The sequence below is a fragment of the Barbus barbus genome (genome assembly GCF_936440315.1).
Source record: "Barbus barbus genome assembly, chromosome: 8".
Classification (NCBI taxonomy): Eukaryota; Metazoa; Chordata; class Actinopteri; order Cypriniformes; family Cyprinidae; genus Barbus; species Barbus barbus.
In genome coordinates, this window is record NC_136736.1 from 19,882,742 (window position 1) to 19,908,818 (window position 26,077).

General features: G+C 36.3%; 3 protein-coding genes across 4 annotated transcripts in view; all 3 read left to right on the forward strand.

Moving 5' to 3' along the window:
* Nucleotides 1–1,920: 1,920 nt before the first annotated feature.
* On the forward strand, nucleotides 1,921–10,869 carry LOC306874310 (synaptopodin-2-like; the record flags this gene model as incomplete). The annotated part of the gene is made up of 5 exons (XM_079424285.1): nucleotides 1,921–3,633; nucleotides 7,614–8,005; nucleotides 10,505–10,548; nucleotides 10,631–10,741; nucleotides 10,847–10,869. 5 exons carry the CDS (start codon nucleotides 1,921–1,923, stop codon nucleotides 10,867–10,869), a joined length of 2,283 nt encoding a protein of 760 aa, XP_079280411.1.
* Nucleotides 10,581–19,070, forward strand: LOC306873599 (myozenin-2-like). 2 transcript variants are annotated; one of them, XM_079423015.1, is made up of 6 exons: nucleotides 10,581–10,741; nucleotides 11,864–11,976; nucleotides 12,913–13,079; nucleotides 14,263–14,374; nucleotides 15,119–15,308; nucleotides 17,892–19,070. In XM_079423015.1, the coding sequence occupies exons 2-6, from the start codon at nucleotides 11,892–11,894 to the stop codon at nucleotides 18,115–18,117; spliced, it is 780 nt and encodes a 259-aa protein (XP_079279141.1). In that variant the 5' UTR covers nucleotides 10,581–10,741; nucleotides 11,864–11,891; the 3' UTR covers nucleotides 18,118–19,070. The 2 variants fall into 2 exon arrangements, with proteins under 2 accessions (XP_079279141.1, XP_079279142.1); XM_079423016.1 differs by lacking the exon at nucleotides 11,864–11,976 and having other exon boundaries at nucleotides 10,635–10,741; nucleotides 17,892–19,063.
* Nucleotides 19,071–21,143: 2,073 nt separating this feature from the next.
* The window catches only part of LOC306874414 (inactive ubiquitin carboxyl-terminal hydrolase 53-like), a 32,980-nt gene continuing 28,046 nt past the window's right edge, over nucleotides 21,144–26,077 (forward strand). Inside the window, exons 1-3 of the mRNA XM_079424449.1 lie at nucleotides 21,144–21,451; nucleotides 24,430–25,125; nucleotides 25,545–25,637. Of these exons, the coding sequence (XP_079280575.1) occupies nucleotides 24,949–25,125; nucleotides 25,545–25,637 (270 nt within the window). The 5' untranslated portion in view covers nucleotides 21,144–21,451; nucleotides 24,430–24,948. The remainder of the gene's footprint in view (nucleotides 21,452–24,429; nucleotides 25,126–25,544; nucleotides 25,638–26,077) is intronic.

Sequence of the window (26,077 nt, forward strand, 5' to 3'; positions counted from 1 at the left end):
CACCAAGCAAGACAGGCACGTAAGACAAAAACCTTCTCCAAATCTGTCCTTCAGTGGCTGTCTTTGCCTATATCTGTCTCTTTTTTTTTCTTTCTTTTTTTCTTTACCTCCTCAGTGATGGTCAGTATTCTGCTGTTATCTAATAAAAGATATGTAAATTGGAATACATTAAATACTAATACCTTATATACTTCATTTTATACCTAAAAGGGTGAATTATAACAATATAAAATATAATATAAAAAAACTATACATTTTATTTTAAGATTTCATCATTTGGCTGGTTGCTTGCATGAGCATGTCTTGACGGTTAGAGTGTCTGGACAGAAATAACCAACCAATTCTGAAGTAGGGGTTTCTGTTGCTGTACTAGGCAATGCATCCTCTGTAATGATATGCTATAAACTTGCATGAATGTCTTTACATCTTGCATGAATGATTGAAACATCAAGAATTGTTTTGCTATTACTGTAGGTCTGAATAGCTGGTTTAATATGCAATTAGAAGCAATGGCATCTACATGTAAAATAGAAATTAAAAATTTAAAAATTGCTGATCATTTGTCAATATTAGTAATGGCTTAGGATGGATGAGGCAAGTCATATGCTAAACCAACATTTGAGAGATACCTAAATTAAAGTGTGTCCCTGCAGTCTTCCTCAGGCCACTGGTTTGACAGGCACCAGCATGTGTCATTAGAGATTTGTCATATGATCCCTTGGTGATGAGACCTGACTCCGTTAAATAGTGGACACCACCTCTCTCTCTCTCTCTCTCTCTCTCTCTCTCTCTCTCTCTCTCCTTCTCTCTCTGTCTTTCACAGTCCTGCCACCCCACCACATGAGCACTGACACAGTTTGCACAGATACCCACTTTAGCCAAGGGGGTTTATGACCTCTCGCAATGTTTGTTCACCTAAAAAAGCTTTCAGTAAGTCAGGGTGCTTTGGACTAGGCTGACTGTTAGAAAGCCAAGAGTAAGCCTTAGAAAATTATTATTATCATTTAGTTTGTTTGTTGTGAAGTTAGATTGCTTGGCTTTAGTGTAAGTGTGTGCTCATTTTCTTCAGAATAATATGAGGGATTCCATCATGCTTGTTTCTTATTTAAAGCTGCATTTGAATATACTTAAATTTAGGAAATAAACAACTGTATTCTAAAATAGATAAATAGCAATAGATCAGTTGTTCGAGAAAATATAATTAGGATATAATTCATGCAGTTGGAAATGTTTTGATGTTAATGTATCTGACAAGAGACCAGATTGGTGGAATTAAATTAGTCAATTAAAAATGGTTAAAGCTTTAATGTGTTTCAACTAACCCAGCTAACAATATTCCAATGGGGCTTGTGTGATGGCGTTCAATTTAAATCTTGTTATCTAAATGCCACTTCAATAAAAAATTATATAATATCAAAATTGCTTAATAATACTATTAATGATTAAGGTATTAACCATGGTTATTATGAGATGACCTATATGCAAAATTCATGTTGCATCATGTTGTTAATGTATGAATCTGGTCAAATTTTAAAATAATTCCTGTACTGAGTTGTGTAATTCCATTCTTCTATATTTCCTTGTTCTATTTTTTCTTTCACAGGACTAAGATGGAGTGAGGCACAGTCAGTCAGACAGCTGAAAAAAGCCAACTCTAAATGTAAACATAACACTTTGCATTTTCTGCTGCCAAAAAGAAGGGCATCAAAAAAGTGTCAGGAGGTGCAAGCTGGTTAGCTACCAGTACAGCTTCTCAAAGACAGATTTCATGACGAGAATGAGATTGTACACTACAAAGTAAGTCAGGGCAGATTGCCACTGATTCTGAGAAGAATCCTGCTCCTTTAATGCTTAGAACCACAGGACTGATTTGAGCTACAACAGTATTTCAAAGTACAGACCAAATCAAACTGGGAAACAATGGAGCATCTTCCGCAGACGAAAGGAAAGGGAGTCTTGATGTTTGCCAAGAGGCGCCAAAGGATGGATGAGCTTTCCGCAGAACAAGAGGAAATGAGACGAAAAGGCATACCAGTGGATGCATTTGTTGAACCAGAAAGCAAAACTGTTAAACCTCCTCCGCAGGAAGAAAGTACACAAGCCCAACAAGATATCTATGTAAGGCAACAACAACAGTATCAAGACCAACCATTTCAGCAACAGATGTTACCACAATCAGCCAACGGTATGAATGGTCTTGATCCATATCAAGGTTTGGCTGTTTCCAGATCCCTTGTCTCCAACAGAACTGCTAAGCCTTTTCTGGGTGGCCAAAATCAAGAACAAAAAACTTTTTCACCAGTCAGCGGTGTCTCAAGCCCAACATCTAGGAAACCTGAAAACATATTCAAGGTTCCTGTTCTAGTAAACGCAACCCCACAGGTTTGGTCCCCCACATCAGACATCATTGCTTCACGTGATGAACGTATTGCTATACCTGCAATTAAAACAGGTATCCTGCCAGAAACTAAAAGGAGAGGAGCAAACAAGACAAACTCAAAAGAGATGCCTCTGCTTCAGAAAAAAGGTGATCAGAAGTCCTTAACAGAGTCAGTTCCAGAAGAAGACTTTCTCAGTCTGGGTGCAGAAGCATGCAATTTCATGCAAGCTCCAACGATCAAACAGAAAAACCCTCCACCTGTCCTACCCAAACCTGCCATCAACCCAGCTCACCCTCCTTGGACTGCAGAGGGTCGTGCCATTTCTCAGAGTCCCCTTGCAGCATCAAGCTCAGTTCCAGCTATGGGGCACACCCAGATGCAGGCCGTACCCCAACAAAACCCACCAAAGCAGCCTGCTGGAAAAGCCTGGCCCCCATTGTCATCTCAACCGATACCACAGGAGGCATCACCTGCTTTGGTTCCATCCCACACACCAGATCTGCATCAACCAGCCTGGACTCCAGAACCACATCAGGCAAAACATAAACCAGATTCAGTCCGTGCTGGTCCTTCCCAGTCTAAAACATCATGGATTAGATCAAGTGATGGTAACTCTGTTGCTTCCTGCCCACCCCAACACCTGAGAACATACTTTCAGGGATCTAAGGCTCCATCATCTTCTCCTAAAGGGTACTCATCAGATGCAGGTGCTTCTGAGGGACTGAATCTTAAAGGAAAAGGAGCTGAACTGTTTGCTCGAAGACAGTCCCGCATGGAAAAATTTGTGGTGGACGATGAGACTGTGAGAGCCAACAAACCCAGATCCTCATCGCCAACACTTTCAATGCCAAGTACCTGGAAATTCTCTTCTAATGTCCGTGCCCCACCTCCAGTCTCCTACAATCCTATTTTGTCCCCTTTTTATCCCCTTGCAGCGGTTAAACAACCTCCAACTAGTCCAAAAATAAAGTCTAAAGCAAATAAGGAGAAGAAGAATCCACCACCCAAACATCTCAATGTTCTGGATGTTATGAAACATCAGCCTTACCAGTTGAATTCCTCGCTTTTCACCTACAACTCCACTCCAGAGGCCAAGCAAGCAGTTCCCCCTACAGAGTCTAAGCAAACTTCTGCTCAAACACCTACCAGTTTCCAGACCCAGTCCCTTGCTTATGAGCCCTCTACAGCATTCTCCCCCTCCCCAAATAGTTTGCAGTCAGTTAAGCATAATCCATCTAAAGCCACTGGAGAGGTAAGTGTTCCACACCCCTTTGTTCATCAGTCTACATCAAATGAAGCTGCCATTATTCCACAACAGATACATGGGAAAAAACTAGCCATGCATGATGGCCCTAGAAACAAAGGCTTCTCAAACTCCTCCCTGCCTCCTGGTATCTCTGGGGGCAATGTCTGTGCAGGGTCTTTACCCGTGAATAATGAATATGCTTCACGGTGTGCATTACCAGTGGCTCCAAGACCAAAGTTTTCAGCCAAAATGTCAAACACTGGAGGCAAGAAATGGAAACCAGTAATTTTGCAACATTAATTGAGTGTTTTTTGTTTGTTTGTTTTTTAGCATATATTCAAAACAATATGTTTTGGCAGATTCAATAAGTGCTTTTTTGCAGTTTCATTAGTTCAAGTTTATTTTTATATAGTACAATCAACTTTAAAAAATCCAAGAAAATTTCCTGAAGTCATAACCCTTTAAACGACTCTTTCTAGATCAATGCACAAGATAAGAATTTCATACATTATCTAACAGATGTACTATTTATAGCATATATATATTAGATTAATTTTTTTATTGTGATACGTTTCCACATTTTTGACAGTTAAGTTTATTTATTTATTTTTTTAGAGAAAAACTGTTAAACATTTTCTCTTTGTCTTGTGTGTAGCAACACAACACATTTACCACATTATGCCCAGTGTTCCTGGATGATGAAAAGGAATGTTAACTTATTTGTCAGCCTCGTTGACTGGCAAGGCAAAGCACCAATGAAATAATCTGTGTTAAAAGCTAAATGCAGTGCTCAGGCCAATATACTACTGAAGAGCTCTCTTAGATTGAGCCTCTTTTGCAATTTCGTCAGACCTCCAAATCAGTTGTTGGTATAGTGAGGAAACCCTTTCACAGGTTTTAAGACATTGTTTTTTTTTGTTTTGTTTTTGGACATTTGAAGTTAATCTAATAATATAATTCAGAATACTTTATTTGTGTTATATATTTTTTTAATTAAATAGTTATGCATTTAGCAGACACTGCTGTTCAGATACAGTGAACAAAGAATGGCTGTACAGAATACTCTTAGCATATTTATTTGTACTAATTCAAATATCACTATGAACTGTTACTTCTGTTGTTATTTTCTCTTGTCATTTCAAAACTATTGCACTTCCTGATTCTTCTGTTTAATAAAAATTTCCATCAGCTCTGTTTCACTCAATGCTTTCTGTGCTCTCTATTTGCATTCCAGTGCTTTCTGTGCTCTCTAATTGCTTGCCAATTGTACCACAGTTCTCTTTCTGGTATTCCCCTCATGTTACTCTGCTTTCTATCTGGTAATGTCCTGCAAAGACCAGTCCATAAATGAAAAAAGCAAAATATTGTCCTTCAGTGTAAAAAACAACAACACTTTGAGTCATAGAGTCCTATACTGGGTTAACAAATACTACATATTAATTACACAAAAGTCTTTAAACAAACAAATGATAAGATTTTCCATTGGTATACCATCATTTGAACAGATTTATTTTGTTCTTCACAGATTGTTTATATACTATGGGTAGCTTGTAGTGGGCTGGGGCAGTGGTTTTCCTAAGTCTGCACATAGCTCATTTAAAAAATAGCTCTTGCTCCACCATGTTTGAAACACACAAACCCTAAAACCACTTCTGCTTAGCAATCTGATCTTACTGGTCTTACACTTCTTAACTAGTCAGGTGCCTCTAACCAGAGGTACACTCTTAAAAATAAAGGTGCTTCACGATGCCATAGAAGAACCTTTTTGTCTAAATGGTTCCATAAAGAACCCTTAACATCTGAAGAAACTTTATGTTTGACAAAAGGTTCTTTGTGGCAAAAGAAGGTTCTTCAGATTATAAAAAGGTAAGAAAGAGATGGTTCTTTAAAGAACCTTTGACTTAATGTTTCTTTGTGGAACCAAAAATGGTTCTTCTGTGGCATCGCTTGAAGAACCTTTTGAAGCACCTTTATTTTTAAGAGTGTAAGTGCTGAAATAACCTCCCCCGCAACTCAATACCAAACAAAAAAAACTATTTTAATGACAACCCTACAGCAAAATGAGTTGAGAGCTTACTCTATGATTGTACATCACTTTGTTTTTTTTTCAATGAAGTTCCCCCAACTTCCCAAATTGAAAGAGTATAAACTTTTTTAGGGAAAAATTGTGTAAACATTTAGTATAAAATTATCTAAACTCCATCCTTCTTGGCACTGAGCGTACATGACAAATTTGCCACATCTGTCCTGTTTAACTCCTGGAGGATGACCTCCTTGAATGCTCTGGTCTTTAATGGGGAGTGTTGCTCAATTCGTCTCAGTCCCCCACAGGTGCTAAAGAATCTTAAGCTTGGGTAAAATACATGTCTACTAAATGATTTATGCTTCGTAAAAATGCATCTCATCGTTGTTATGTTGAAAAAATGGCCAACAACTCAGGGAATGAGGAGAGGGTATTATCTTCTGTTTCATCACACAGTGATTTGTGAAATTATGACAGCAATGGTAAAGCACAACTCCCTCTGCAATCATTCATCCCTATAGAAGAGCTTTACTTCCACTGAACTTCACTGTGGGAACCAGACACTTCTCACTGTACGAGCAACACCAGAACATTTTGGATGCTTTTGAGACCAGAGTATGAATTCCCAGAAGTCTATATTTTGTAAACATGGGCCTTGGAAAATGTTAAATGAGTTTATTGTGCTTTGGCTGTAGACAGTTCCTGTGGTGACAACAACCATGCATGTCACTTCTGCAGGCTGCATCTTAACTCTGTGAGATAAACAGTCACTCTTTTCATAGATTATGCTGGCTCTGAGACACTTGAATGTTATTTCTCCTGCTCTTTTTTCTAGCAAAAAAATCACTCATCACTAAATGAAAACTTAAAGTGAAGGCCTGATTATTTCAGGGGCCTTGTCACAAGTCCATTGTTACTTTTGCTGAAAATGCGTATAAATAGTAGCCTACGCCAAATAAAAATGAAAACTTGTGGTATTTATACGCAAAAATGGACTTTGGCATACGAACCTGTTTGGCGTGCATATAAAACACAGTTTTCGCGTACATGTCATACGCATTTACCCCACGACCCTAATCCTACCATCGCGTAGCATATACATGCCAAAGTCCATTTTTGCGTATCAATACCACGAGTTTTCATTTTTATTTGGCGTACTATTTATATGCGCTTTCATGATATCGGGTTGTATATTTTCCACACTTAAAACAATGATTTGGTATTCCTCTAGTACCATTGTCCTCTTTTGTGCAACGCACTACGTCTCCTGGCAGTTCTCTTCCAAGTGATTCCATATAGTTGCCAGCATTAAGTATTAAGAATAATTTTGACATTCTTCTTTGGTAATTGATCAAGCAGACTTGTTGGAACATCATATATCCAAAGAACCCTTACATGTCTTCTAAGTAAAGAGTAATTGCCAAATTTGTGGCGTACTCATTTATGCTGTGCACTATATAACTATAGTTATAGTTATAGTTATATATATATAACTATAACTATATATATATATAACTATATATATATATATATATATATATATATATATATATATATATATATATATATATACATATATATATACAGTGCCCTCCAAAAGTATTGGAACAGTAAAGACAAAATTGCTCTGTTGGCTGTGGACTCAAGACATTTACAAATATGATTAAAAGATGAATATGAGACAAAACTACAGAATGTCACATTTTATTATTGGGTGATTCAACACAGATGTTTTACCAGCTAAGAAGTTCAGCACTTTTAGGGTTTCATCCCTCTATCTGATGTGAGCATAAGTATTGGAAGTGGTGTGTAGCATTTAAATAGCCATAGTCCAGGAGAGGGCAGACAAAATGCATGTTTTCTTTTATTTGTTTGATGTAAAAAAGTGCTGTAAGAAAAACTTGTGTACAATTGATTTACTACTGAAAAAATTGTGAACGTCTACCTTTCTTTCTCTTTGTAGGGATTCAGCAGGAGCCGTTCCTTATCTTTCCCCCAGAGACTGCCCTCTGTGTCTCTTGCTCCCCCTGTGTCCACTCCAGGTGTCCATTCAACATTGAACAGGCAATATTCATGGGTGGAACAGCCCAAAAAAACACTCTCCTCTGTGGAAGCAGTTTCTCAAAGTCCCTTTGGTCCTGATGAGTTCAAAATGTCTGCTACTCATAGAAAATCATTACCAGAAACACCAGCAGAATGGAAGCAAAGAGTTCTCTACGAGTCTGTCGGTGGCCCACAAGAGATGGAGACTGTAATAGCTGTTACGTCCCCTACAAACAGCTTTTCTTCAGTGCCAAAAGAACCAACATATGGGCCACCTTTCCGTCCTGCACAGCCTCTGGTGACCAGGAACAGGTATAGCAGGGGTAGTTTTCTGCCCAGAAATTTCACACAAACTGTCCACAATTGCACAGAGTCAGTTGGAAACTGTAATTAAATATTCTGAGTGATTAAATTAAATCACAGTAGCTATATGTCTCATAGCATATGCAATATATATTACAAAACAAGGGCCGTATTGTTATAGTTTGTTTTATTTCCATATCTTTGAACATAAACCAACAGTTATAGCAATCCATTTTCCAGTCAAGTTTGTTGATCTATCCATACTGATTTAAAAAAAAGAATGTTTAAAAAATAACTTACCCTTAACATGAAAAATCTTTCATTTGCCACTCCAAGAGACCAAAAATAACCCAACATTTTTAAACAATGAATGACAAAAGACACCAGATTTAATAAAAAAAAAGAAAAAAGCGCTTTAGGGAAACTGAGCATTACTTGTAGAGACATTTTAATGCTGAATTCTGTGTACATACTCTGTAAGATTTGGATTGGATGGGTGTGGAATGAAACTCACAGTAGTGAAAAGAAAAAGAAAAAAGTTTTTGCAGACTTTTTGGTGGGAAGAAAAATGTCCAGGTTAAAGCTTAGTGGCGCATACATTATGTCATTAGTTTACAGTATGTTACAGGCCTAATATTCTAGCATTTAAAGTACAGTACTGTTCAAAAGTTTGGGATCAGTAGGATTTTTTTTAAGAGAATTTAAGTTTTTTTTTTAAAGAATATAAGTCTTTACTATAATTTTTTTTTATCAATTTAACACATCCTTGCTGAATATAAGTGTTCATTTCTTTTAAAAAAGAAAAAAATGTACTGACCCCAAACGTTTGAACAGTATATTGTATAGTATTGTATTTCTATTTTAAATAAATGCTGTTCTTTTTAACTTTTTATTCATCAAAGAATCCTGAAAAAGAATTGATAGGTTCCAAAAAAATATTAAGCAGCACAACTGTTTCCAACATTAATAATAAATCAGCATATTATAATGATTTCTGAAGGATCTGGGTGACACTGAAGACTGGAGTAATGATGCTGAAAATTCCTCTTTGCATCACAGAAATAAATTATATTTTAGAGTATATTAAAATAGAAACCCATTTTTTAAAATTAGAATAATATTTCACAATATTACAGTTTTTTTCGGTATTTTGGATCAAATAAATGCAGCTTTGATGAGCAGAAGAGACTACTTTAAAAAACTTTACAAATCTTACTGATCCCAAACTTTTGAACAGTATTATTTTTATATAACTTTATTTATTAAATAACCTAAAGAAGTTTAAATTATTTTGCAGCCCTCTTTGCTGAGCCCCCCTTGTTGAGAACTGCTGGACTGGATTATTTGTGAGTGCTCATTATAGTGTATTTATATATCATTATTATATTCATACACATTACATCTTTTACACTATCAAAGGAAGATCAAGATCAAAAATTAAGGGAAGGCAAGTTTTTTATTTTATTTTATTTTATTTTTTTCCAGGTGAGCTTTAACCTTGTACAATTCATCTTTTTAGCTGTGACAAATGCAGTCAGTTTGCAAAAATGATTAATCTGAACTACTGATGCGATTTAGTTCACCCATTAAAAACATGGCAGTTAAGGTCAAGCCTCCAGAACAACATTTTTACATTTTTAATGAATCATCAATGATTTTCAACCATGTCAGAAGTGATAGAAGTGTGATGTTTTCACTGTGTTGTTCTTAATCTCTGATTATATCTCTGAGAATAGGCTATTTGTGTTCAACTTGAATGCTCATAATTATATTTCTGGGTAATATTGAGGCACATTGAACAGGTCATTGATTGTACAGTTCTTCATCATGGTCATGGATAGGCTCACACTTCATAGTTCATAGTTCAAAATTGCATTACTGCTTGTGGAACTAATGTTCAGTGTGCAATTTGTAATGCCAAAACAAAATATTTAATTTAAAATTTTCTATTTCTATACTGTGTAAGTCAATGTGTGAATCAATAACCTTTTTCTATCTAAATGAACATCTGCAACTTCATTTATTTAAATATGCACATTGTTTAAACGATATTGTTTATTAAGCCTGATAATCTTTTGAAATCTGAACTCACTACAAACAATTTGAATTCTTGTCTATCATAACATGTATCAAGTTGTACAATAAAGAGCATTTTATTAAAGCACGATGACTAAAAATGCTTTTACTCTTCTATTCACCAATGTTTACTATACTACCATTTGATTCTGTCAGATATTTTTACAGACAATAAAACTGCAAAATAGATTAGGCCTATTTGATTTTCTCTTGGAGCAGACAACCATCTCAGTGCTGAGTCCTGTAAAATGATGTATTATGTAACAATGCAGGACCAGGATCTTCACACTTCTGGAAGGACAGCCATAAATGACAATCAAGAAGATCCCAGCCTCTGAAGCTAAAAATTACACAGACTAAAACCTCCATCGCCTTTTACACACAAAACGTACTCACTCACAGACTTTGTACACTTTATTCTCATGCATACAGTTCACCTCCCTCCCCCTCCATACCATCTTATACCATTGTGAGAGGTTTGAGTGCTGAACACAGCTAAAATTAGCCTATTGATGTAAGCTGGCGTTCCACTAACACCCGCACACACCCCCACCCCAGTGCAAGTCAAGAACAGAGTGCGAGACAAAGACAAATCAGGCCGGATCGATCTACCTAAAGTAACCTCTTCCTTTGTACAGGTAGAACTCAAGACACACGCAGATCTAACAGGTAAGAAGATGGCCTTCCTTGAGAGACTGTGTGCAGTGTGGACATAATGATAACAGACATGTGTTATAACAGTGTTGGGAGTTGTGGGTTGTGTTTTGTGGACAGTTTTGACGGTTAAACTGTGGTAACAAAACATAGATACTCAGAGTTGTATTTTAGATGGCTCACTTAGAAGACTGATATTGGATAAATGTGCACAAGATAATGGAATGAACTAAAACAGAAGCCCTAACAAATGAACATAAATATGAAAATGATTGCTTAGGAATTTCTTTCTGAATTGTGCAACCATATGATTTTTTTTTTTTTTTTATTTAGCAAGCAATATAAAGCATTCAAATAGATACTGATAATATTATGCAACCATTCAAAAAACTTTTCATGAGGAATAGTTTACCTACAAATCAATATAAGCATTACTGGCAATGTTACCAACAAAGAGAGAATTCAGAGACTGGTGTTTTTGAACTTTTCAATGAGAGCAGCAAGTAAAGGATTGAATGGCAAGGCCTTGCAAACCGTACCAAGTTTCTTTTGGCTTTGATCAGTCTCAGTAACCCAGTCTACACCCTGGACACAATGTTCCGTCACCAGCTCATGCATATCCATGATTTATATCACTTCATGACATATGACATCTTGCTCTGTATAAAGAGTTGGCTTGTGGTCAGGTAAGTTTCACCTTTACACTTTAATGACAGTCATGGAAGGGTATTTCCGGTGGTATAGAAAGCCTAAATATGGCATTTAATACAACTAAATGTATTATTCCATTTTATTCTGTAACTATAATACCAGTCTTATATGTTAAAATTTTCAGGGTCAAAAACCCCATAGCAATCCTCAACATTTTTACACAGAAGTCCTAATTTATATTCTGGAGATTTATAGATTTTATTTCAGTTAAATTGACATAGACAACACCTTTTTTCAATATATATAATTAAAACACAGAATACTGTAGTTATAATAATAGACAAATCAATCTCATTTAAAAAGCAATATCCTTATTGTATAAACTTTTTTTCCAGACAGGTTCTCTGGGGACTTTTCATTACATTATCCTATAATTTGACTTTAGATAGTTCTACTACAAGTATCTGTGTCCTTTATGTATTACAGCACTACTGGGATTCTCTTTTAAACCAACATGTCACAGTTCAGCACTCTTTCAGTGCGTGAGAGGAAGAAGCAGGCAGCTGCCCTTTGCCATGAGGTCCATGGTGGTGCCAACGGTATAACCTTCTATCAAAACCTGCTCTCAGATCAGCACTGAATGATTACAGAGCACAGCACTGAACGTAGCTGCCAATCGCAGAGAGAAACACCAACATTTAGAATGTGTTTCAGGGCCACAGCCTCAGCCATAAATAATTTTGTGTGGATGTTCTGCTGCAGCAGAGGAGATTCCACTGTAGCAGTGGATTCACTCTGTCATTGTCACAGGCTATTTCTGCAGAGGCTAAAGTTGGGAGGATGGGGTAGGACAGCTGTGTTGGAGCTGAAATGAGAACAGAATAAAGATCATGGAGAACAAGAGAGCTTCTCCTGTTTAATCAAACACCGAACCTTTCACGGTCCTTTTGGTACATCTTTTTAGATTAAGTACAATTTTAATTAACATTAAACATTTTATATAGAAACATCAACAGTAAACATTGACACACAAAATGAATGATTTCTATTTTAAATATCAAGTTATGTTTGGAATCATTTTGGAAATCTTCAGAATAATATCATCAGCATGGCTGAAAAACTCCTGCAGCAATAGCATATGACGTGCACCTTGTTAATTTCCCTTTAATAAAACTTTCATAACCTTCATATTTAACCTTTTAATAATGAATTCACCAGTTTCTATTAAGGTTGAATGATTTTTCCTGTGACCTTTCATAGAACGTGTATCTAACACAGGTATCCATAACTTTTTGTATTTTTGGTTTCTTTATATCATAAGTTCACGTCATAATAACTTTCATATCATTCACTGTTAAGTCATTAACAGACATTATTACATGATATATTGTAGTAATGTCTTCATGAATCATTAATTATTTTCTATATAAATGGTCATTGATCATGTAAATTATTATAAAGCATTATCCAAGGTTTTATAAATGGCTCTGTTGAATTATTTAGTAATAACAAAAAATCATGTGATATTAATACAGGTTTTACTATGGACCTGGGAAAGAAACTTTCCACTCCAAAAGACATCATGCTGGAGGAACTGTCTCTCTTGTCAAACCGAGGATCACGTCTTTTTAAGATGAGACAGCGCAGATCTGAGAAATACACGTTTGAAAGCATTCAGAATGAAGCCAATGCCATGTTTAATGTAAGTAGCATCTACATTGGCTTGAACCTACATGCATAACAAAAGTCTATTGGCTTATATTGCTATTTGCTTATATTGTATAAGATTGTATAAGATTACCAATTATATCTAACCTACTTCTGATGTGATCTTAGAAATCTAATCTGATGTTAATCTTGTCATGTAATCACTGACACGGAGCCTAGAAAGACTAAACTGTTCTGTTATATAATTGTGATTTGCTTGTCAAACTACTATATGTGTGGTTACTTTGTAAAGCAAGCATGTGCTCAGCTGAATGAATGGCAGCCACACATGGAAGATAGCAAATGCCACGTGCCCCTGTCCTTCCCAATGTTCCTTCTTTAGGGTCAGCACTGAAATGCATCCCGGACAACCTACTTCATTTATCACTGTTCAAGTGTGTGTGTGTGTGTGTGTGTGTGCTTGTTCTCACTACTGTGTACCAAAATGCATTTAAACATAAGTGATAGCTTGTTAATCTGTTTCAATCAAAGGAATTATAATGTACACTATAACTATATATAACTGTAAATGTATACATAATGAAATTAATGCACAAGAAACCACTCTATCTCTTAAATGGAGCATATTTAGTAATCTGATACTACTAAAACAGTCCAAGGTCAAGGGTATTGTGAAGTGAATTATTTTAAAGTAGTTGTAATAAATCGGAAATTATGTTTCAATCATAACTTGTGAAAGAAAAGAATTGCAGAGCTGTGGCACAATCGTAGTATAAAAGTGCTCTTGATATAATGATTTTGTTGAAGTCCAGGCCCTGACATCTGGACTGACATCCTAACCATTTTGTCTGGAAATAGTGGTGTTGACATCCTCCACTGAACTTTTTTTGTTTAATATGTTTAACATGGAGTGATAGAACAGACTACTTTCAACACAAAAGTGCACTTTGGGAGAATCAAGCATTATGTGCACAGAGATTAATCTGTGTCAAACGTGGCTCAATTTACCCAACTCCCCTCTGCCTTTTTGGAGAAGCTGCTGTCAATGATATATTGTGCTTTCACAACACCATTTTAACAGTGGAACAAAGTCACTTTAAGGCCACTTTGTCCATAATCTGAAATTATTTATAAAATTGTTTGTAAAGTTTTTTTATATCTTGCTGCACATGCACAATGAGGTATATGTCCAAGTTGAAACTGACATTTCATTTTAGAATGAAAATCAAGCCAATGCAGAAAACTCAGCAAATAAAGGAGTTGCATCAAAAACACCCCCAAACACACCAGATCCCAGAAATCCAGCAAACCCTCAGGACATTGCACCAGGTATGTCTATGGCTTTGATATTTTCACTAAGAAATTGCTATGAGATTTCACAAATAATTACAAAGAAACATGAAGTAACACATTGAATTAAACATAAAAAAAAACAAGAATTGTGTTTTAGAACTAATTTTATTTCAAATGTGCTTCATTTTAACAGTTTGAATAACATGTTTTTTATGAATTCTTAATGGATGTCATAATGGCGGATGAGTCAGGAGGATTGCACTACTCATGCTTTACTCTTGTTATCCACCCTGACTAGCTTGTAAGATGCTTACAAAGCATTGTATCATCTGTGAAAGTATAAGTGCAATTGATATCAGAGAGACTGGAGAGAGAATATGATAGTGACAGCACACCCCCCAACTCACCTTCTATTTCTAGCTGAGTGAATCACTCTCAATGACTTTAAACAGGTTAAAAGGGTACTGCATGTGTGTCGGTTTTACTCTTGGAATGTTCAATAAATGCATGCTGCTTTTGCTTTGTAAAAAAAACCTTAAGACCATATTGCACTACTAATAGGTTTTATAGGTTCTATTGTGGTGCAGTTCATTTTGTTACAGTTCAGTTTTAATATGCCTGATTCGGTTTAATATGCCTTTCATCTTAATTTAGGTCAGTGCCTGTCAGTTTATTTGGTGTGTTCTACATAAGATATTCTTTACAGAGGCTACACTATCAAGAACTCCAGATCATCAAACTAAAAAATGAAACATGCAGCAAACTCTTGTTTATTTGCAGGATATGGAGGTCCACTGACAAACATTCCTCCAGAGAGGTTCAATGCCACAGCTCTGCCAAAATCCTACCACTCCCCATGGGAAGAGGCCATCATCAATGACCCCATGCTGGCCGACACACTTAAAGCTGGCCGACACATGCCACTGCCTGAGCCTAAAACAGAGCTGCCTGACTACAAAAGCTTTAATAGGTATTGCATTTTTTTTCTTATCGGCAAATCATGCAACATGCATGTGAATACTAATCTCAACAAAGGCATTATATTTAGTTTCATTTTAATTTTAGAAAAATCAAATACAATGTATTAGGTTATGTTGGTTTATTTTTAAGTTAACATATTTATCATCAAATAAAGATTAATGATAGTTAGCATAGTTACCATTTTTATGCATAGTGCACTGTTGATCTATTGCACAAAGTGGATATATTCAGTTCTGCAATAATGTATCTGCACAACACAGCACCATCATGAGGAGATAAACAGGAGGTGCAGTCTCAATATCCATATAACCAATAATTAAAATCTGAAATATCTGTTAATGCTCTAAAACTGAGTTATTCATATGAACTTTGATCCCAGAAATTGGCATTGATTTAAAATGGAATTGATATAAATTATTGAATTTACTTTTATGCTAGATTTCATCACAAAATAAAAAAAGAATGAAAACAACAAAATAACAAGAAAATAAGAAAAACTCTTGGAAATGCAAATACAGTGTTTTAAAGGTTATGTTTGTTTATTTTAAAAGTTATCATATCTATCATTAAAAATAGTTAACACACACACACACACATATATATATATATATATAAACACACATACACACACACACACACACACATACATATACATACATATATATATATATATATATATATATATAGTATCTCACAGAAGTGAGTACACCCCTCACATTTTTGTAAATATTTTATTATATCTTTTTATGTGACAACACTGAAGAAATGACACTTTGCTACAGTGTAAAGTAGTGAGTGTACTGCTTGTATAACAGTGTAAATTTGCTGTTCCCTCAAAATAACTCAACACGCAGCCTTTAAACCGCTGGCCACAAAAGTGAGTACACCCCTAAGTGAAAATGTCCAAATTGGGCCCAATTAGTCATTTTCTCTCCCCGGTGTCATGTGACTCGTTAGTGTTACAATGTCTCAGGTGTGAATGGGGAGCAGGTGTGTTAAATTTGGTGTTATCGCTCTTACTCTCTCATACTGGTCACTGGAAGTTCAACATGGCACCTCATGGCAAAGAACTTTCTGAGGATCTGAAAAAAATAATTGTTGCTCTACATAAAGATGGCGTAGGCTATAAGAATATTGCCAAGACCCTGAAACTGAGCTGCAGCACGGTGGCCAAGACCATACAGCGGTTTAACAGGACAGGTTCCACTCAGAACAGAAAACAAGCAGACTAAGGATATGGATTACTGGAACCATGTCCTGTGGTCTCATGAGAAATCACCAAAACAAACTTATTTGGTTCAGATGGTGTCAAGCATGTGCGGCGGCAACCAGGTGAGGCGTACAAAGACAAGTGTGTCTTGCCTACAGTCGAGCATGGTGGTGGGAGTGTCATGGTCTGGGGCTGCATGAGTGCTGCCGGCACTAGGGAGCTACAGTTCATTGAGGGAACCATGAATGCCAACATGTACTGTGACATACTGAAGCAGAGACTGGGCCGCAGGGCAGTATTCCAACATGATAACAACCCCAAACACACCTCCAAGACGACCACTGCCTTGCTAAAGAAGCTAAAGAAGAGGGTAAAGGTGATGGACTGACCAAGCATGTCTCCAGACCTAAACACTACATCTGTGGGGCATCCTCAAACGGAGGGTGGAGGAGCGCAAGGTCTCTAACATCCACCAGCTCCGTGATGTCGTCATGGAGGAGTGGAAGAGGACTCCAGTGGCAACCTGTGAAGCTCTGGTGAACTCCATGCCCAAGAGGGTTAAGGCAGTGCTGGAAAATAATGGTGGCCACACAAAATATTAACATTTTTGGCCCAATTGGGACATTTTCATTTAGGGGTGTACTCACTTTTGTGGCCAGCGGTTTAGATATTAATGGCTGTGTGTTGAGTTATTTTGAGGGGACAGCAAATTTACACTGTTATACAAGCTGTACACTCACTACTTTACATTGTAGCAAAGTGTCATTTCTTCAGTGTTGTCACATAAAGAGGTATAATAAAATATTTACAAAAATGTGAGGGGTGTACTCACTTCTGTGAGATACTGTATATATATACACATACATATATATATATTGTGCCGGGAAGAGCAAACGACAGACACTTTTATTAAACAATAAATCAACAAAAATAGTGTCCAAGGGGAAAAAAGTGTCCAAAATAAACAGGGGATCTGGTGTCCTCGTCGTGCTGCGGGGCTTGTGAAGGAGGGCAGTGCTCAGGAGGGAAGGGTCCAGGGAAGGGGCGGAGTCTGGTGGCCGCACGCGCTCCCCTCTCGGGATGTGTGTCGGGAGAGTATGTGTGTGTGTGTGTGTGTGTGTGTATGTGTGTGTATGTTAACTATATATATATATATATATATATATAGATAGATAGATAGATAGATAGATAGATAGATAGATAGGTGTGTGTGTGTGTGTGTGTGTGTGTGTGTGTGTGTGTGTGTGTGTGTGTGTGTGTGTGTAAACATATATGTAAGAAACTTAAAGGAACTGTCAAAAATTCCGGCAGCAAAACAGAAACCAATACATATGTGTAAGCAATTAAATCTCTGTTTCTTAGGGTGGCTACACCATTTGGGGGTTTCGAAAAAGCCCCACGAGGGATCACCTTTAAGCTTCCAGAAGTGGACTTGAATGCTCCTCGATACCCCGAGCTCCAGGAGCCTACAGCCAAGCGACCCACTTTCAACAGGACTGCCCAGGGGTGGATCTCCGATGGCACGCCTCTCATTTTACCCACAGTCTCTCTGGAGCCTTTCGAGATCCCTGAGTCTGACGATCTGTAACACAGATTCAAGCCCTACTTTTTACCCAATCCCAATGAGTCTAATTGCGGTATAGGGTGTGTGTAGATGTCTAGTTTGTGTTTTACTATTCTTTGTATTCTTTGAAGTGAATTTTGAAGTGCTGTTCTTGGGACAGCAATTACCACATATCATTTTTGTAAGGAATGCCTCAGAACTGAAGATTATTTAACAAAACGTGGGGAAGCATTAATAATCGTCATCAGAATGAACCATTTCTGCTGGGTTAAAATCCACATAGCACATTATACTACATGTGTTATAATGTGTTTAGTTATATCACCGAAAATTAGAAGTAACCACAAACTCACAAACTGAATAATACAGCGTGGATTACCATCAAACACAGAAATTAATTTTTATTTATGGTTGAAGACTCTTCATTTTTGCAAAACAATAAGCATATAAAAAGTATAAGAATATACATTGTACATTGAGTACATTTATTGATAGATCCAGGGAGTAAAAAAATTATGCATGATTATACTGTGAAACATTACCAGTTTTCTAAGACTGCGTTCACATTTATCTGTAATATATTTAGTACAGCATCAAATAATTTTTAGGTTACTTTTTTTGGTGAAATATTTTGCACTCTAGATTCAACACAAACTCACAAAGCTTTGTAGTATAATAGTAAAATTTTACATTTTTTTTATCATTTTATCATTTTAAATCTGAAATCACAAATTGATCAGGGATAGATCAATGGTGGAAACAGCCATGTAAATATAATGTTCCGAATGCCTACAATTTTGTTTGTACTGTAAAAAATACTATTAATATATATTTCTGAAAATGTGTCTTCTGAAATGTATTTCTGTCTTTTGGCTGATGCTTATCATTATATTCACAGTGTTAGTACTTTTGCTTGTAGCTTCAAAATATAGTGTACACAAATTGTCCAAATAAAATGCATATTTATTTCAAATTTCTGTCATTGGTGATTTATTAAATTTGTATCATTTTGATATATGGCCAAAAATGCTAATAATGTTCTGAATGGTGTTTTCACCACATATATCTACAAAGTAAATCATCATCATCCAACAATCTCTGGAAGAATCTGTCTCAGTTACCCTGAGGCATAGCACACAGACATATCCTCTGACACTGTTTATATTTACAGGAGTCATAAGTAGCCTTGAATTTGACACTCTCTGTGCTACAGTTACAGTAAACACAAAGACTTCCAAACAGTCAGCAAATGCTTCCTTCGAGCGCTGCAATTAAATTAAAAACATTAGCTAGTTTACAGTAGAATACTTAAAGGCCATTAAATAATAAATAGCATTAACTACGTACAACCTATAACCACCCTAAACAACAAACAAAACTAATATTTATTTATTTTAAGGTGAAGTCATTATACATGTTAGAAGTACTTACAATAGTAACAACACTAACTTATGTACAGTTAAATGTAACTATAAACCAAACCCTAACCCTATCCTTAGCCTGATAGTAAATAAAGTATTACTCGGTACTTATTTTCATAAACACTATAACAATGTCACATGTTACAAGTACTTACAATAGTAACAACAGTAAATTATGCACAATTTTATAGTTACTGTAGTTAATTAATATTACTCAATACTTATTTTCATAATTAGCCTACACTATAACAATGTCACTTTAACATAAAGGGTATCCCTAATTTACTATCCCAAGTGTTCAAAACCTAATTTATGCATTATTTTGTTGATTTGAAAACTAATTACCTTTTAAATAATAGCTCCATCTATAAACTTCAGTTCTCTTGGCTGATATCACTTATTACAGTGACTGATACACTATTTTAAAGCTGATGAAATGTTCTGGTCTGTTCAAGCAGTTCGTGCCCCAGCCTGGTTCCACCTTATTATTCACACAACAATGAGCAGCAAATGCTTATTATAGTCAGATAGATTTATATAAAGTGAGGCAGTATATTAAGCATATTGTGCTGTCCTTCAAAAAAGCACGTTCATTAAAGTATACTGAATTTATTTCCAAGGATGTGATTTTAGTTGCTTTCACTCAGCTCTGTAAATGTTCACATGGCCATCATGATGCAAAACAAAACAAAACCCTGGACCACAAAACATTTCTGAAGTAGCACATGTATATTTGTAGCACTAGCCAACAACACACTGTATGGGTCAAAATGGTCGATTTTTTCCTGTCATGCCAAAAATCATTAGGATATTAAGTAAAGATCGTGTTCCATGAAGATAATTTGTAAATTTCCTACTGTAAATATATCAAAACTTAATATTTGATTAGTACTATGCATTGCTAAGGACTTCATTTGGACAACTTTAAAGACAACTTTTTGATTTTTTTCGCCCTCAGATTCCAGATTTTCAAATAGTTCTATAGTCTTTTCCAAATATTGTCCTATCCTAACAAACCATACATCATTATTCAGGTCCAGTATATAAATCTATATAAATGATGTATAAATCTCAATAAAAAATAAAATAAAGAAAATACCCTTATTAATGGTTTTGTGGTACAGGGTCACAAATGTAAAAAAAAATATGTGTACATAATAAAAATTGTTTGCAGTTTGCTCAAACAAAACAACATATTTCATCACCTTTGAGTCACGTGGTTTTTCGCATAGGCTATTTTGCCCCAGTTTCCTTTAAAATTGGTTTAATTTTGCATACGTTTTTTATCATATCCCGAATGTCATACTGTTATAAACCTGGGAGTAGCCTAATTTCATAAAAGTCGACAGTAATTGTAATATAATAACAATGTTATTACATAATCACGCTAAAACATGATATATATAGCCTATATATATATATTTTTTTTTTTTTGACAGTTTGTGACACGTCAAGCACTGCAGTGCCCAGCACTGTACAACAATGTAAATACCGTGTTGAAATGCCACATCGGTTGTTTTGCTGGGTCTCGTGAGAATCCACGCCCTCCGCATACGCGGGTTATTCCTGCGGAATAACAGTAATATAGTGTAGCGGTATATGAGGGGCGGAGCCAGCGCGTCTAACTCCACATCCATCAGAATAATCTCCTGCTCAGGACCAAAACGGATAAACCCTCATGCTGAGGAGTGTAGAGGAGCAGGAATGCATTAACATGGACACAGCGCTGCGGTGTTATTGTGTTTAGGCCTGTAAGAGGATCTTTGACCATATGGATTTACTGCGCTTTATGACACGCTGAGCAATGAAGGATACCGACAGCAAGTAACTTGAGCTGGACGTGCGTAATGAACTCAGCTCTTTATGTACAGACGTGGATAAACACGCTTTTAAACGCAGAATTTGAGTAGGCCTACCAATATACTGGACACGTGTAGGTGAGCAGTTTTTATTTATTAAGGACTATGTCTCAAAACCTAGCGAGCTGCCTACATGGATAGTATTTTTGGGCATCATAGGCGCGTTCTAATACCCAAAAATGCGGCACAGAGCAGGTCACCTGATGCGCATGCGTAGAAACAGGTGTAACGGCATGCTGAGCGCATTTGTGCTTTTGTTTATCATGTCATGTTATGCAGATACTGTTACAAGACAACATAATAATGGATTCTGTTTCATAACTACTTAAAACACGAAAACATTGTTTTTCAAAGGCTATACGCAAAGTAAGTTATATTCAGCAGTCTCACTGCGCTTTTAATGACAAATGAGCTCATATAGCTAGACACCCAAATCTTTGTATTAATATTTTCTGATAGTTCTGTCTCTGTATTTTAAGTATTCGTTTTTAAAAGGCAAAAAATAACAGTACCACAAATAGTTATTTTAGTAAGCACAGTTTTCCATGATGAACAGCTGCAAAGCAATTTAACATACTTGTTATAGTATTTTCACTGGTAAACTCAAGAGCATTATATTCTCCAGTGCAAATATTCAAGTGCTTGTGAGGTGGGGGGAGTGAATGTCCAGCGCTCTCTCCACCCTCAATACCACGACTGAGGTGCCCTTGAGCAAGGCACCGAACCCCCAACTGCTCCCCGGGCGCTGCAGCATGGCTGCCCACTGCTCCGGGTGTGTGTTCACGGTGTGTGTGTGTGTGTGCGTGTGTGTGTGCATTTGTTCACTACTCACTGCTGTGTGTGTGCACTTGGATGGGTTAAACGCAGAGCACCAATTTCGAGTATGGGTCACCATACTTGACAATACGTCACAACTTTTTTTACTTTAGTATGAAGAGGCAGGGATTCAGCATCAGTGCAGCAGCTGCCTACAGCCCATCATCTTCATGCGGTAGCCATGGCAATGGTCCAGCATTAACAGTAATATACTGCGACACTGCGGCAACAAGTTCTACATTCATCCTGACCCTGGCCACAGAGACTCCGGTAGAGGATTGCCCCTTAGCATTGAACACCAGTTAGATATCCTTACAGAATCATTAGTTTCAGACATTATGACACAGCTAAACTTCTCAAAAAGCTACAGTAGCTGCAATACTACACTGTAATAATAACAAATAGCGACATAACTACCACATGTGTACAGACATGTTATTACTATAATTTTTCATTCTGAATGGACTGATATGTCAAGCATCTGTCATTCAAGTTTAATGCATTTCAGAGGTGCCAAAGTACAAGCAGTGCATTCCTGTTTAAAAATGTAGTACTGCAAATGAGAAATGATTACTAAAAACACAAGATAAGAAGTAGTAGCTAGATTTTTTTGTTGCATAGAAACAAAGTATATCAATGCAAGCTCATAAATTTTCTCAAACTGACTAACAAAATGCTGGTGGCTTAACATTTTATAATAAATACAAGAATAATAAAATATATTAGAAAACAAATATTTATTTGTTAATTGACATCAGTACATTACAGTACAGCACATCAGTAAAGGAACTGGATTTTAAGTTTGGAGGAAAAAAGAGCTGTTCTCTAGAATTCAAAAGATATTCTCTTTTGAATTCTAATTCAAATTCATAAGAGCTTATGTCATTACAGTAAGTTCAGTGTAGCTGGTTTAATTTTATCTTTAATTCTTTTATCATTTCAGTGTCCTCAAAAGTTATTAATGTTTCATTTAACAGTTTTTGATCAGTTTCTCGAAAGTAAACCCAAATCAGAACTGCAATATTTCACATAGGTCATTGAAAAAGTGATTTTGTGCTGCAAATACACCACAAAAGTAATTCTACTTTTAATATGTTAAGCAGCATCTGTGTGAATTGCTTGTACAACTCTTTGTATATATTGCTCATTTAACATATTTGTTGAGATTTTAGTTAATCTATACATAAAATTGAATACTATCATTTAAACTCAGTAGAATGATAGATATGCGTTTTTTATACATAAAGAAAACTCATTTACTGGATTGGTTGCATTGTCCAGTCAGTTCTTTTTGGCACAATAAAAGAAGAACGTTAAATAAGGAACAAGCCATTCTACACTTGGGCAGTTTTCAGAAACAATCAAATTGTTTGATCCATGGATGCAGTAAAAATGATAAAAATAAAAAACAGATGGTAAATGTGTTATGGTTTATAAAATAAGCTAACACTTTATTTGGGCAATGGATAAAAGTCAACCACACAAAAACACAAAAAAGAGCTAAATTATAAACAGACTAAACAGTCACTAAGTTTGTTTCATGTATTTCATTAAAGTAGCAGCTTACATTTTTCAGTTATATTTCAGTTTTTTTTTTTTTTTTTGCTTTCATGATTTTTAGATAGTACTGTCTTAAACACTGCTGACCAAAGACCATTAGAGCAGTTATTTTGATATTTTATCTTGCCGTTGTCATTGTGCCTCTCAACACTGAGGTGAATACCAGCGATAACGTCTAATGAAATATTTGGACTTGCCTGGATTTTCTTTCTGAGTTCAACCAGTGAAAGGTCCAGGCAGTCAACATCTATTTTATGAACTATTGATTTACAGACAGTATGACCATATATCCATTTTCCAGATGGGTTTTAAGCAGATTTGATGAAAATATACAAATGGGATTGTACAATACAATTGAATTCACAACCGAATGCCCAAATTTTATATACATTTTATGCCCAATTATGTATGGTATACTCACAAGAATTCAGGTAATTGTGTTGTGGCAAAGAGTTTTAAAGAACAAACCACCCTGTCATGAAGATTATCTGTAAACCTTGTGTACAGAAGAATATGTAGCTCCTAATTGCAAATAGCATCAGAGTTTATGTAATAATTCTGTGTACAAAATGACTGTAGAACCCTGATAGCTTTCTATTTAACAACATTGATTTTGTCTCTTCATATTGCTCACCTACTGCACCCCCAACCCTTCTCTGTGTGTCTCTCCCTCTCTGTAGTTCTTTCTTTGTTAGCCAATGTTCTGCTTCAGTGCCTGTCCTGAGGAGCCTTTATGAATGACCCCCTTCAGTGACCTCCATTGACTTTGCTGGAAATGCTGAAGAGAGTAATGGATTTGTTCTTCTATCTGCATCCATCCTCTTATTGCCAGTGTGCCTGGATGCAGATGTATCCACACATACTGAGGAGACAGAGTGTGATCATTGTCATAGTAACTGCTGGACTGATAAAGCAACGTGCCCCAACTTGTGGCTAAAAGTCACATGTTCACACTTAATAAAGAGCTACTGTTTTAAATGGTTCCTTATATCCAAATGGTGTGCTGTCAAATCCTGCACATCGAAAAAAAATCCAGTGCAGTGTGTTTGGCTCTTTTTGTGGGGCAGTGTGAAGTTGGTCTTCTCTGCCAGGTACAGGGACTGCTGAGAACTAATGTTGCCTAAAACAGATGCATCAACCTCAAGTTGCTTCAGTAATTGACTCTGGTTGTTTGCTGGAGAGGGCCAGGCTCCAACCTCATGGCATGGGTCAAACTATTTAAAAAGCCTGGAGGCAACATGGCTGGTACAGGTGCCTGGAGTGGGACAGGGCTTGGCAAGTCCTACCAGCCGGGCAGTATGATCTCTCTCGCTTTGACCAAAGGTCTTCTTAATGAGCCAGGCCAGAACAGCTGCTTCCTCAACAGTGCTGTGCAGGTGAGTGATGTTCTGGTAAATATTGATAACGTGCAGGTGTGAGATTTCACAAATAGTGAATGTGAAATATTCTGTGTAATACTAATGCAAGTCAATGTTGCAAATACTCACACATATTATAGGAAATGGTGGGAACTTGCTAAAAACAAAATGGTTGTTTATTCGCTTCTGTGGTTCCCTGAAGAACTTTTAGCATCCTTGAAACCTACTGCACAAATAGTAAAAGTTCTTTAGATTTTTAAAGTGTTCTTCACACTAAGACAAAAGATTATTTTAAGAACTGTTCACTGAAAGGTTCTTTGGTGAACCACAAAAGGTTCTTCTATGGAATCGTTGTGAAAAAACAGGGTGGAAAATGATTCAACATGGCACACTATGGCAGGCTGATTTTATGCAAACTAAAGACCTGTTTCTTACAGGTTCTTTGGCAGCTTGACATCTTCAGGAGGAGCCTACGACAGCTCTCTGGCCATTTCTGCTTGGGTGATGCCTGTATTTTCTGTGCTTTAAAGGTACACACATGAAGATTCAAATGTCTCAAAACCTAGTAGGCTTCATTGTTTGAATTTCTGTGCTTATGATATGAAAATTATTTCAAATTGTGAATTGCAAATTTAAAGTAACTAAGTTTGCATGCAATAGAAAATGTGATGTATATCCAAGTGAAACAACTTCTCAAATTTGAGAAAAGATTTGTGCTGAACTAGATTTTGTCCATCTGGAAATGATTAGATAACTGGAGTGTTGTCATTTGCTAATTGCTGTAATCTCATGTGAGTGACATATTGCTAGATTATTGACTAGCCCTTGTATGCACGTCAGATTATGAGGACACATGAATTGGAAAAAAAAATTATGGGCATAGATAAATCATTTATAATAAACACTGCAATATTCCATAAAAATAAGTCTAAATAATTGTCTATTTTGATTTCTTGGCGACTTAAAGATC